The sequence below is a fragment of the Triticum aestivum genome, chromosome 4B, assembly GCF_018294505.1.
Source record: "Triticum aestivum cultivar Chinese Spring chromosome 4B, IWGSC CS RefSeq v2.1, whole genome shotgun sequence".
NCBI classification, from domain to species: domain Eukaryota; kingdom Viridiplantae; phylum Streptophyta; class Magnoliopsida; order Poales; family Poaceae; genus Triticum; species Triticum aestivum.
The window spans coordinates 422100914-422114173 of NC_057804.1; the positions used below are offsets into that span (position 1 = coordinate 422100914).

General features: G+C 43.5%; 2 protein-coding genes across 2 annotated transcripts; both read right to left on the bottom strand.

Moving 5' to 3' along the window:
- Positions 1–495: 495 nt before the first annotated feature.
- LOC123092485 (alpha-taxilin) lies at positions 496–7411 on the bottom strand. Its single transcript, XM_044514272.1, has 11 exons — positions 7004–7411; positions 6766–6830; positions 6545–6659; positions 2761–2828; positions 2591–2668; positions 2305–2369; positions 2130–2196; positions 1827–2009; positions 1601–1657; positions 1388–1483; positions 496–1128 (listed from the first exon to the last, which is right to left on the bottom strand). The coding sequence occupies exons 1-11, from the start codon at positions 7308–7310 to the stop codon at positions 901–903; spliced, it is 1329 nt and encodes a 442-aa protein (XP_044370207.1). The 5' UTR covers positions 7311–7411; the 3' UTR covers positions 496–900.
- A 303-nt stretch (positions 7412–7714) lies between these two features.
- Positions 7715–13052, bottom strand: LOC123092486 (RNA pseudouridine synthase 5). The gene is made up of 14 exons (XM_044514273.1): positions 12857–13052; positions 12710–12779; positions 12562–12589; positions 12226–12272; positions 12001–12091; positions 11525–11702; positions 11149–11236; positions 10978–11059; positions 10774–10849; positions 9778–9845; positions 9567–9636; positions 9306–9390; positions 9115–9208; positions 7715–8206 (listed from the first exon to the last, which is right to left on the bottom strand). Exons 1-14 carry the CDS (start codon positions 12978–12980, stop codon positions 8129–8131), a joined length of 1179 nt encoding a protein of 392 aa, XP_044370208.1. The 5' UTR covers positions 12981–13052; the 3' UTR covers positions 7715–8128.
- Positions 13053–13260: the final 208 nt, after the last annotated feature.

Genomic DNA, 13260 nt, shown 5'->3' on the forward strand with positions numbered 1-13260 from the left:
CGTAGAGAAGAGGGGCGATCTCGCGAACAAAGCGTCACTTGCGACTTGAGATGGTCTAATTTGTTTTATCTGTACGAACGAACAGGTAGTTAGCTAGTTTTCCTGTACAAGTTGAATGTGTTTGGCTTTTCGAGCAAAATAATGTAAAAACATTTACCTCGAAAGTACTCTTCTAGTCCCGAGCTTAGGTGAACAATAAAATCAAAAAAATATTGAGAACAAAATTAAAAATTCTGATTTTTTTTTTAGTGACAAACATTGACAAAAGTTTTCAGCGCTTGCGAAATTTCAGCGTGAAACAACAATTGTAGAAGCCGTGGCAAAAAAGGAAAAAGACCGCTCCCATTTACCTTCTTTTTTTATCTCCCCGGAGACCAGGAGTATATATTGTTTGATTTCTTCCATATGAAGTACTCCCCCGATCCAATCTTAGTAAGGCTGCCACACTTATTATGGATCGGAGGGAGTACTAAGTATAAAACTGACTTAACACAGTGACAGAACACTCCTCGCTAATATAAGTATAAAACTTGCTTAACACAGAATGTTGATCAGTTTGCCAGTGCACACATTCGATTTGTTTCTAAAAGACTGATGTTCTACCATCCAAACACACGAAAAAGGAACAAATTGTAACGCTGGTCTGGTTACAAACTCTAACTCAACAGCTTTTTGCACCGAGAAACCAAAGCCACTCTAAAATTGCTCAAACGATGAGATATTTAGGCAAATAGTTTCGGTTGGGTGTGTGATATACACATACCACAGCTCCCAGAGAATCACAAGCAAAGCAGGGTAAAAGTATCGCATATATCCGTTTGCCAGGATTCAGAAAATCTCGCCGAGTTATACCATAGAGAGCAGCAGTACCAAGGGCATGCACCATGAAGCACCAAAACGCTATACCTCTGGCTGCTGACTTGTAACATCTTCTTGGTTAGAGGCGTCATCAGGAATACTGACAGATGGGCTTTGTTTCTGACTTGTAACACCTTCTTGGTTAGAGGCATCATTAGGAATACTGACAGATGGGCTTTGTTTCCTTTCTGCCTGTAGCGACCGGCACAGGGACTCGAGTTTGTCCTTTTGATTCTTATATTTGTCTAGTTGCTTCTTCACCACCTCACGCTGCACGCGTGACCAAAAATAGGTTCTAAGTTAGCAACATGCGTGCCAACTTGCACAAAATTCTCCTAGTATGCAAGCTAAGGTAGATGAAACTGCGTAACCATAAAAATTAAATAAGGTGATACCACACACGGGTATGGTATTAAAGGAGATTAATATGAGCTATCAAAGCATGTGGCTATTAGCTTCAAACAAATAAGATCAGGTAGGTGCGCTTGTTTTCGAACATCCTGACTAGTTTGTATAATGTATGCATTACCTCCTCAATGAACTTCACAAGAGCAATATCTGAATTCTCACACTTGTTCTTCAGGGCTTCATTTTGCTTCCTAAAGTCTTTTATCGCCTTCACCATCTAATGTGGAGATAACAAAAAAAAAAAAAGTTATGTAGGTAGAGCAATTAATAAGAACAAAGGTTCAAAGCAGAATAGCAGATACAGCGATGAGTGTGAAGTGAGATAGGTAAAAACCTGTTCCATCTCCTTCTTGTAAGTTTCGAACACTTCATTGCTTTTTGACAGGGCATCCTGAAATGATATAATGGAACACAACATTTACACCTATAATCCCCATTAAAATGGATAAGCTGGAATGCTGTTTATGTGCTCATCTACTGGGGGAGGGGAAATCCACCATTAAGATAAACTGAAGCGATAGAATTAAGAATTAAGAGTAGGATTTTCTTTGCAAAAGTACCTGAAACTGCTGAAATTTTTCACCATCAGCAGCTAGCTGCACCCGCAGGTTCTTCTCAGTAGTGACAAGTTGAGAAACTTGCTCAGCATACAATACCATTTGGGCATGTTCTTGAGCTGCTTTCGCTTGATGCTGTTGAATTTTCAGATCAGCAAGCTCAAGTTCCAGCGTCTTTTCTTTCAGCTGCATATGTGATGAGCCAACGAGAAACAAAAGTTCATAGAAAGTACAATAAACAACACATAAATCATTGTTGTGGACTTGTGGCAGTATTGGATCCTTGCAGATACTGGTCAAGCATACCTGATGAGCATATTTCTGCTGAATGATATTATATTGATCAGCAAGATCTTTGAGTTTATTTCTCAGCCTACAAAATAGCAGCCATCATTACGTATGTAACTTTGTTGTGAATCGATGTTGTTTCAATTATTGAAACTCTTAAAACTGAAGACATGCCTAAGCTTAGTAGTCTTACGAATTGTTCTCTTCAAACTGAGCAATGCATTCATTTTTCTGCTCCTCAAGCTTGACACTGACAGCCTATAAAATATCATAAATATAATGGTAATTAAAGGATAAAAAGTACTCCATTTAATGACTAAGTCAAAGCCAGGGATCAAGCTGGCCAGGAACGCAAAACAGGCTATCCCCCTTTCATGGGGGGCAGCCAATCCCATAGAGTATGTATTTTAGGTAATGAAATTAGAAAGGACATTTATAAATATTTATTTCAGATTACTGTCATGTATTGTATCATTGACCTTCATAGCATTCTCGAATTTATCGGACATCTCCATCCGAAAGTTCTGCCCCTCTGTTGACACCCTTTGGCACTCTTCCTGAACCACAGACCTAAAATATATCACAGTTGAACAAAAGTGCAAAATACTAATGAATACAAGTTTCACATCTCAGAACTAACTGAACATACCTTTAACATTTTGTTTTGACGCTGAAATTCTCTACAAAGAGATTCTAATTTTTCTTTAACTGCAATGGCTGCAAGAGACAAAATGCAAACAGCGCATCTTAGTAGGTAGGAAGGATTTTAAGAGTACCATGTGCATACATGAGTAAAAACCCAGAGGAATCATGTATTGAGTTAGATCTATTTTGCTTTGTTGTAATGACATGTATGTTATAGAACATTATACCAACCAAAAAAAAGTGAAGCTGTAGTGTTTGGACAGTGAACCCTTAACTGTTGAAAAAACAGGCACGTAGTCGGGATCATGGTTTCACATAATACAAACTTGCCTACATCCCTCTCTGCTACCACTCTATGGAAATATGATTTCTAACCAATACACTTCCAGGCAATGATTTCTACTGCGGTCAAAATAATTTTGGGCCTCTTCTGAATACATCTCTCACGCGTTCGACTTGGTGTCTTGAGCATTGCTCTTCGAGGTGCTGCGTAGGTTTGGCTTTGGGCCTCGCTTGGACGCTTCCTCGAGTGGGTTGCCATCCCGCTGTCCTCGAGCAGCACGACGGTAATGCTCAATGGTGAGCCAGGCCGCCGATATGGCACCACAAGGGGTTGCGACATGGTGACCCGCTACCCCCCATGTTTGTGTTGGTGATTGACACCCTCAACAAGTTGTTTTGACCAGGGCCAGGGAGTTCGTGGTGCTCCATAGTCACGCGCCTCGCACTTCATTTGCCGGCGTCTCGCTTTACGCGAACAACGTGATCATCTCCAGTCACCCGGATAGGGGGGAGTTGCTCGCTGTTCGCAGCTTAGCGCTCTGCGGGCACACGTCAGGGTTGCACAACAACTTTGCTAAATGCTTGGTGTCCACGATAGGTTGTTCGGACGAGGAGGCCTCGAGGCTGCATTGGTGATGGAGTGTCAGCTGGCTCCATTCCTGACCAAGTACCTCGGGATCCCCCTCGCCCTCCGGAAGTTGTCAAGTGTGGCTCTCGAGCCATTGGTTGACACGATCACGGATCGCCTCCCTACTTGGAGGGCATCGATGATGGCGAAGGTTGGGCGCCTAACCTTGGTCAGGTCGGTCCTAGCCACCATGCCATTGCACTAGGTGGTGGTTCTTGGCTTGAACAAGCGGCCCCAGAAGCAGATTGATAAGATCCTCAGGGGGTTCCTTTTGCTTGGCATGGCGACCATTGCCACGTCAACTGGCATTGGGTGTGTACGCCCCTTCATCTGGACGGCCTGGGTGATTTGAACCTGAGGAGGGTGGCGATCAGTCTCCGGGTCCACTGGCTCTGGAGGATGCCCATTGATCCCAACCGCCCCTGGAAAGGCCTCGACCTCTAGTTCTCCTGGGATGAACATGCAGTGTTCACCACATCCACCAAGATGGTGGTTGGCGATTGAGCTACTGCCTTATTCTAGGAGGACTGCTGGCTTGATGGTCAGGCAATCTCGGAGATAGCGCCCAAGCTGCACCAGCTGGTCTCCCTGACTCTTCGGGATGCCCGATCGCATCGACGCTGGATCTCGGATATCGGGGGCGGGGTGGGGCGCTGGCTCTATGCCATCTGTCGGTCGGCCCGCCTGGTGCAGCTTGCTCCCCACATGGACGCCCTCCAGCGGCGTTGGACGGCGGATGCGCGGTACATGTCCAAGAGTTGCTATGACGCTCACTTTGAGGGCGCAATCGGACCTCGCTCGTCAAGTTCTACCTATGGCTCGCTTGACCAGATCAGAGCGTCTTGAGCGTCGTGGTTTGCAGCACACATCGAGTTTTGTGCTATACGACGAGTCCAAGGAGACAATGGCCCACCTCCTCTCTGGCAAGTGCTCTCCTGGTTCAGGTCGATTGCTATTGGCCCAGCCGAGGGGGCGGACTTTGTGGGTTGGTGGCAACTGGCAAGAAACTTGCCTCTGGGTTCCTACCTCGGGTCCTCGGCTCGGAAGGGCGCGTCCTTAGTCATCCAGTTTGTGGTTTGGTGCATCTGGAAGCATCATGACGCAATCATCTTCAACAATTCTTGGTTCAACCTCGACCGTCTCCTCAGCACAATCAAGCCGGAGGCTAGGCAGTGGGCTCTGGCGGGCGTGTCTGGGCTTGCGGCTTTGCTCCTGAGGGGAGCGGCGACTAGCGTCTAGGGGCGTTGTGTTGTGCATTGGTTGTGGCCTTGCTTGGGCTATTGTACGTCGGGTGCGTCCTTCTTGGAGCTTGTAATGACTATTCTCTCTATCAATGCAACGCAAGCTTTTGCGTTTTCTCAGAAAGAAAAAAAAGAACACATGAACGGTAAACACAGGAACAGAAAAATACACAATAACTAAATGACATGACATATTGAATCCTGCATGAATTGAAAACACATGAACACGTAATAGAAACTATTTGATTATCTGGTTGCACCATAAAAAAACACATGAGTTTTCTTTAGGGATTATTAGATGCGTTGCCATAGCCCACAATTGCCAGACACAGAAAAAATTCTAGATCTCTAAGCCTTGGCTAGGAATTCTACGGAATTGGGGTGTATGACCTATGGAAACCATAGGAATTTTGGTGTTCACAGCTTTTTAGTTTTCTGATCCCATGTGCCTCTATAGGAAAATTTTCTAGGGGATGAAAATCCTTCCATCTAAAGGAGCTACAAAGAAACTTAACTGTGATTTTCATGTTTTCAACAAAAATGCTAATGAATTTTAAATCCTTTAATGGAATATGCACAATTGAGCTGTCTCCGTTTGGGGGATGTTCATTGCTAACCCAAATTTCAAATAAATGAATACATTTATATAGTGATGGAACAATCATATAATGCATCTTTCCTATATAGTGGACAATTGTCCATGGAAGAAGCAGAATGGAGATTTCGCTATGTTCTTCTTGCTAAATGTGTCTGGTCCACCAGATGTTCCATGCTATAATTTCTGATGAAAGACCAAGACCAAAATAATACTCCCTCCGTAAACAAATATAAGAGCATTTAGATCACTAAAGTAGTGTTCTAAACGCTCTTATATTTCTTTACAGAGGGAGTACATTTTAAGGTAGGAAGGATTTTACGAGTGTGCATACAAAGGGAAAAAAACAGAGTAATCAGTATTTAGTTACATAGGTTTTGTTTTGTTTAATGAGAAGAATCCAGAAGTTTTCAAATTACACCAAAGTTGGCCTCGGTCATTATGTATTGAACCGAGGAAAAAGCCTCTGTAACAGTTGGTCGGTAGTAAAAAGTCATAGCAAAACCGGTAGCGACTTGTACTAGAAAACAAGTAAGTGTATTCCCCCTAAACAATAAAATATGTTGACATGGGGAGGAACATATTGACTAGTTATATCATCCGCAATTGCCTGAATCTCAAGACGTTCCTCAAACCAATCATATACTTTATTGAGAAGGTAACTAACCCGAGTCCCCCTCTAAGAGCCGTATATGAAAATTTCATCTCGTACGGCTCAAGCAGAAACACACAAATTTTCAACAAATATTAGAAAAAAGGTTCAAAACTTCACCAGCCACTGAATTGGGTCGATTTGCCTTGAAGATATCAAATAAGAAAAATCCGGAATATCTTCTTTGTGATGGCATATGAGAAGAATCCAGAAGTTTTCAAATTACCACATGTTATATATTAACATGGTTATTAGATAACTTTATTCCAAACAAAGGACAGCTGAGGAGTTTTTGACAGTGGATCCTTAACTGAGAGTAACCAATGGATTTATCCATTACATTGGAGAACTAAGCATCGAGGTCACATTTTTTGGATAATAGAAACTTGCCTGCATCCCTCTCCGCTACCACTCCATGGTACCTCTGGGCAAGTTGCAACAACTCCCTGTCCTTCTCTAGCTTACTGTTCCGCTTCACGACCTTACGCTTTGGCTCGCCACTATCCTACAAAGTCATGGAATCAATCCAGTTTAGCACACACTTATCTTCCCACCAACACCAATATAGCAGGCAGAGAAATCTAAACCATATCCATTTCTGCATTGACAACCTTTTGGTTGGCCAGCGGTTCCGATTGCTCTACCACAAAGCTCTCCTTCATTGCATCTTTGGCACCTGTGCGAACAGCATCAAAACGAAGGTGAGCGAACATATTACAGACTTCAATGGCGATGGGCGAAGCCGCTTAAGTTGCCTCATTCACCCTAAACTGTAACTGACGGTTTGATTAATTAGATGACATCAGATCAGGAAGCTGCCAGTGCGTGGGAGAGAGAGGGGGAGATCACCTCCTATGTCCGCGGCGGGCCCCTGCTGCTCGGGGGCACGCTCCGGCTCCGAAGCGGCGGCGGCCATAGAGAGGCTCCGCAGGGCATCGGCGGCGTCGGCGGGGCTGGATGGAGCGCCTAGGGTTTCCTCACCGTCGGCGCGGGCAGCGCCCTCGTGATCAGGGCCGAGGGCGGGATGCAGGGGATCGGCGGCGGCGGGGGCGGGGGTGGAGGAGACTGGCTGGGCCTGGTCGGCGGAAGAGCTCTCGACGAAGCCATCGGGGAGCGCGTCGGCCTCGGGGAGACGCGTCGCCGGCGAGGCTTCCATCGGTGGAGAGAGAAAGAGGGAGGGAGAGATGGTGTCGCCGCGCAGTCCCTTGCGCTGGTGTCCTGTGTTTCGTGTAACTCTGCTGCTGCGAACACGCGTTCCGCACAAAGGCCGGTCATAACTCCGTCACTCTCCATGTACGCTACTGGTAAATCCGCCGTATAAGATTCATGTTCAGAGAACAGAGATGGATTCATTTATGTTTGTTCTAGTTTCAGGAATCAAATCTGAATGATCCTCGATTCAGATGTAGGGCTACTGGGCTGTTCGCATTCAAACTTGGTTCATACGCAAAAAACAAAATAAAAAACAAACTTGGTTCGGAATACTAGTACTCCCTCCGTCCGAAAATACTTGTCGGAGAAATGAACATAACTCATGGTAATATAGTTTCTACATGCTTGCAGATGATAATCTTAGCCAAAATATGCATACATTTGCATAATAAGTGCAAAATTGGTTTCGGTCATATAAACAACACAAACAAACACAGAAAGCAGCTAGTACATCCTTTGGCCGTGTGCATGCATCTTCAGATGCAGTGACCTGAAAAGTTTACTCTGTTCTACGTATCATCTAACACAAATGTTAGTGTCCAGTGACCATTTAAACTCATCAATACCACTTCCTGTATTGCCCACGCTGCGCCACACGCAAAAACTCAGTCTGACACTCTGTAAGATACACTCAACACCTCATATGCGTACGTTAGCGTCCAATAGCCTCCATCTCCACAGGCTCGTAGAACATGGCCTGTGAACTCTTACTGATTGCTCAACTCATTGGATGCACATAGTTTCAAATGGAAAGTTATGAGCTCAAGTATCAACTTGCGGATCGCAATGCTCCTCTCGAGTTTGTAGGATATGCGGCAGAGGGGCGGTTATCTTCAGCATCTGCAAAGCCAACCATAAAAATATAAGGGAAACACACACATGGTGTTCAGTCATTATCGTTTGTTGCTCAGTGAACCTAAAAGGAAAGGGACTAACAAGAAAAATATCATGTCAACACTCCTATGAAAGAAAGGATGAATAGATGATCAAACATTCAATTGCATAGTTCGTTCTGCCAGCCAGATCACCTAAAGTGTACAACTAGAAACTATCCAACAATACTTACGTTTATATTTACAATTCTAATGTTAGATTGAAAACATTGAAATATTTCTTGCACGACTATAATTGCATCGACAAAAATAAGCAGTATTGATCTTTCTATGTTTCTCTCCATTGATGGGGATTTTTTTTTCTTCCCTTCTTATAAATAATGCAAAAACTTGCTTCCTCATGCACTGATAGAACGGAAGAATCGTTTTGTAAATGAGACTCGACAACACCCATGACCATGTCTTCGTGTAGATCTGCGGTCACCTGCCGCACATCAGGCCACTTACCCCCACAGACGCAGTCACCGCATAGTTAGTATAAGAATTTAGATTCTCAGAGGAACCATTGAAGCTTCTTTTAACATCATTTTGCATCTTAGTAATATGATTGGTAGCATATCCTACCTGCTTTGTTCAGTCTAACAATCTAACAAAACAGTAGCATATACAGTTATACAGGATTGAACCTATTTCTTCATTCTTTTAGGGAAAGAAAATACTCTTTGTCATTTGTTAAGATTTACTCATAGTTGTACTGAAAAATAAAACCCTACAATCATGTCTTATTCAGAAATAAATCACAAAATTACTTGTAATTCATTCCTCATTCAATAAAACAGCTCTTAAGGCCCATAAGCTACTGCGCATGTTAGGCGGAGAACACTACCCAATTTAGAAAGATTAATTTCTCTTTACCTTATTCGTGGTTGGATGAGAAAGGACCAGCCAATGAGCATGCAAGTGATACCCACAGTCTCCGGGAACAGGCTGTAAAGGCCTCTCATAACCTCTAAGACGAATTGGTAAGGTTAGTTAAACTAGATAAAAGAACAGGGGGGTCATACATGGACGTACTTCGCAGCACAACTAAAAGATGAAAGAATTACCCGTCGTATGCAAAACAAACATCCGTACTAGTAGATTCCAGGTCATGAAATTTAGGCTGCCCACCAATACCATAGAGAGGATCATCTGGAAAAAAATCATGCACTGTCTGAACTTTGGAATCTATTTAATGAAAATAGGATCTGCCATGCCTTTATTTAGATTTTTTTTTAATGATATGCAAAAACGCTTTTAGCTAAGCCTGGAAGGAAGAGCTCAAGTAAAATCGTGCCCATCACAATAACAAGAGTGTTTTGGCTTACCAACAAGAGGGTGTCCAATGTATGCAAGGTGTATTCGGATTTGGTGAGGCCGTCCTGAATGAATTTCAACCTGCACCAGTCAAGGAAAAGAAACAGTGACATGTATAAGAAATCATAATCTAAGCCTTATACACATCAGTAATTTGAGGGAACGATGTCATGTGCATACATAAATGAATATGTAAAAGCAGGACACAGAACCCCATCATACCTGGACCAGCGTTTGATTTTGATGCACAAGTCTCTCAAGAACACACACTTTGCTCATGGCTGGCTTTCCTGAGAATTAATAATGAAAGATAAAAACACATAAGGCCATGTCCAATGCAGCGCTAACAGCAGGCACTAATCACGGTCATTTTGCCAGTTTCAGCCTTATTCCTTGTATCAGCGTTGGCATCGCTGCTGGAACTGGAAGCGTTGGCATCGCTGCTGGAACTGGAGACGGACACTCCGAGCTATTCATGCAGGCGGAATTTTTCGCCAGGCAACAGCACTACACTGTGATCTCCATTTGATTTGTTAGCTTGTTTGTTACGATCTCGACTGTATTCATCTAGCGGGACACAGGTACTATACCGGTACTCCTTGGCATATTAGATTTGTGCGCTACATGTCTGCCTTAATAAATGCCATCTCCAGCATGCAGCTTTAAAAAAAAAAGGGCAACCTGGTGCATGTAGCTCCCGCTTGCGCAGGGTCCAGGGAAGGGTCCGACCACTTTGGGTCTATAGTACGCAGCCTTTCCCTACATTTCTATAAGAGGCTGTTTCCAGGACTTGAACCCATGACCTCATGGTCACAAGGCAGCAGCTTTACCACTGCGCCAAGGCTCCCCTTCAGCATGCAGCTTTAACTAGCAACATTTTTCTTTTCTTTTTTAGAGCCCTTAATTAGCGAACAGAATTGTCTGAGAAGCTGAGAGCTCTGGAGACTTCCGCTAAAACCGGTAAAACAAATGCAGCCAACTTGGTTGTTCTAGGGATATATAGGCACTTGCAAAATTTGCATTGGAGTTAATGGACGCTTAAATCAAAATTTACTACCTAAGTGTCTGTAAACTAATTGCCTGGATAGAAGATCGAGGCTCTTACGCTAGACGCTTACTGCACTGGAGATGCATTAATAAATCAAGCAAGATTTGTTCGATATAACCTATATTGTCGATTTTAGTAAGCCCATTCTTGGTTCGGTAAACTTGTAGTACCTGAGGAACATGCCACATAAAGTCCCTCTGCAACTCCAGGGTAATGAACCAATCCTATGGGTTGAGTAACCACATCCTGCAGGTGCAAAGAAAAAAAAATCATACCATAAATATTGGTTTGCAAGAATGGCCAGTACACATTTTTTAAGCAAGATATCTGTTAGGACAGTGTAATTCACAGGCGTGAATGGGAAAGCACAGCACCTCATTGTGTTCAAGTATACCAGTTACTAATGCTCGATAGAATTTTGAAATTTTCCGTTCTTTGCCCACCTCAGTTCCATCCCTATAAATTAAATTAATCACTTAAACCAATACTGGTGTGCTAACGATACTGATATACTCTTTCCAAATTTAAAAGAGAAGATTGCACACCTTTTCTTCTCTGCATTTGCAGCACCTTCTGCAAAATAAGATGCAAGTTGAACTTTGGCAAGCTTTGTCTTGGCACAAAGCAGTAGACCTAGTAACATGGACCATGCAGGTCATCAGCAAGAGTGAAGACTTTTTTACATATGGCAATGCAGCGGTAACAATCATTTTTCTGTGAGACACATTTTATAAGCAAAAAATTAGTAGGAAAATGAGGCTTCATTGCAGAAGAGCTCTTTGTTAGAGGATGGTAAAGAAAAGAGCTCCAGAAACAGCAAATATGCATTTCTCCTAGATTCCTGGTTTCACAGGCAAGGAACAAAATTCACATCTGCTAGGCCTCAACTGGTCAGAATGAACTAAACAAAAAGCTACAAACCTGACGTGCCCCTTCCTAATCGATGAACAGGTACAGGATGTAACTGCACATTTTTTCTCTTAGAGCAGCTTGATGGGGGCATCTTCCACTCTTTCCACTGAAGTTGTGCTAGAACAGTGCGCTGCTGGAAGAGTCCTTTTGGCAGAACTTGCAAACCGGAAGGCTTATTAAGGGCTACCTGAAAAAATATTCCTGAGCTGATTTACGGCTATGATTATATAGCTTTACGTGTTACAACTAATTTTAATAACCATACATAGGAATGAAGGGGGATTCATACTTGCTGAAAATCAGTCAAGATTTGCAACTACCATAGCTAACAGAAAAACATGACAATGGGAAAAAAGTATGTGGCTCACAAAAAAAAGAGATGAAAAACAGATGGGACTTGAACCTTGCCAGCTAGCTAGACTGAGCAACAGTTAGATAGAATGTGTTTTTACGCAATTTAGCAAGAATATCAATGAAGTGCATACCATGTCGTCATCTTCATAAAGCACTTGAAGCAAATGTGGTGCAAATGGCTCCTTCCATGCGAGGCGATGATATACCAACTTAGAACCCTCCCTGAAAAAGGGGATCCAAATGAAATACATATTAGTTTCGAAAGGTAGCTACTAACATAAAGGAAACGATGAAGGAAAATAAGAATGATAACACTCTTGTTGCAAATGTGTACTGCAAACAGCATAAGAGGATACCTGAGAATCATATCTGGATCAGTGACAACTTGGCCATCAACCGTTATCTGCAAAAAAATCTCATTGCCTCCATTTGTATTTCAACACGCGTGACTTACAATGCAGAAACGTACTACTAATTAGCTACAGGATACCACATAAATTTTCTTATGCATGCATTTGAAGCTCAAAAGGGCAAAGAGAAAAAGCATCAGGATGAAGGATTCATAAACCTAACAGCTAGCACTTCATAACAACAAAAAACGACTGATTGCAAACAGCATGATTAATTTACCCACACACACACAAAAAAAAAAACAGCATGACTAATTAACAACTGGTTGCTGCGTATGCTACCTGTCCATTGCGAATCCTATGAATCCACCTGCAGAGGCGTGCAACCACCACAATCAAATCAACACGGCGTTCAGTCCAGAGAAACCAAATACAAAAGGAGAAGGCAGCCACGGAGATTAACAAGTGAGCTTGGGCATCAGATACGTACCCTGGCAATGGCGCCGAGCTCTTGTAGTTCTCAGAGTAGAAATTGGTCAAGGTGGCGGTGGTTTCCGCATCTGCTCGCATGTGGATAAACCAGAGGAAGTTAAAAAGCAAAACAGGAAGAGAGCTGGGAGACGGAGGGGAAGCTGACCAGCGCCGCGGAACGTATCGGTGTAGGAGAGTCCTTCGTTGAGATCCGGCCATGCCCTCCCGAAGACGTAGTTCGCCTGCAGCGGCGGAGTCTCTCCGGCGGCGGCGGCCATCGCGTCGGCCATCAGGTGGGAGAATACAGCTTTAAGAGTGCAATTTGCATATTGGTCCCCAAGGTAGTTTTATTTTTAGATGAGTCCGCTAGGTTTTTGCTTTTTCCTGGGGACGAAACGTTTGTGCTCATAGTTTCAAATCGAGAGCTTCATGTTTTGCGAGCGATTGCGGCGATTGAGGCGATTGCGTGGCTCGAACGCTAGGGTTAGGGTTTTGCGAGCGGTGGTGGTGTGGATCGCGGTGGGACGGGAGGGGACGACGGCGTCTCCGAGCGTGTTTTGAGCCGGTGTG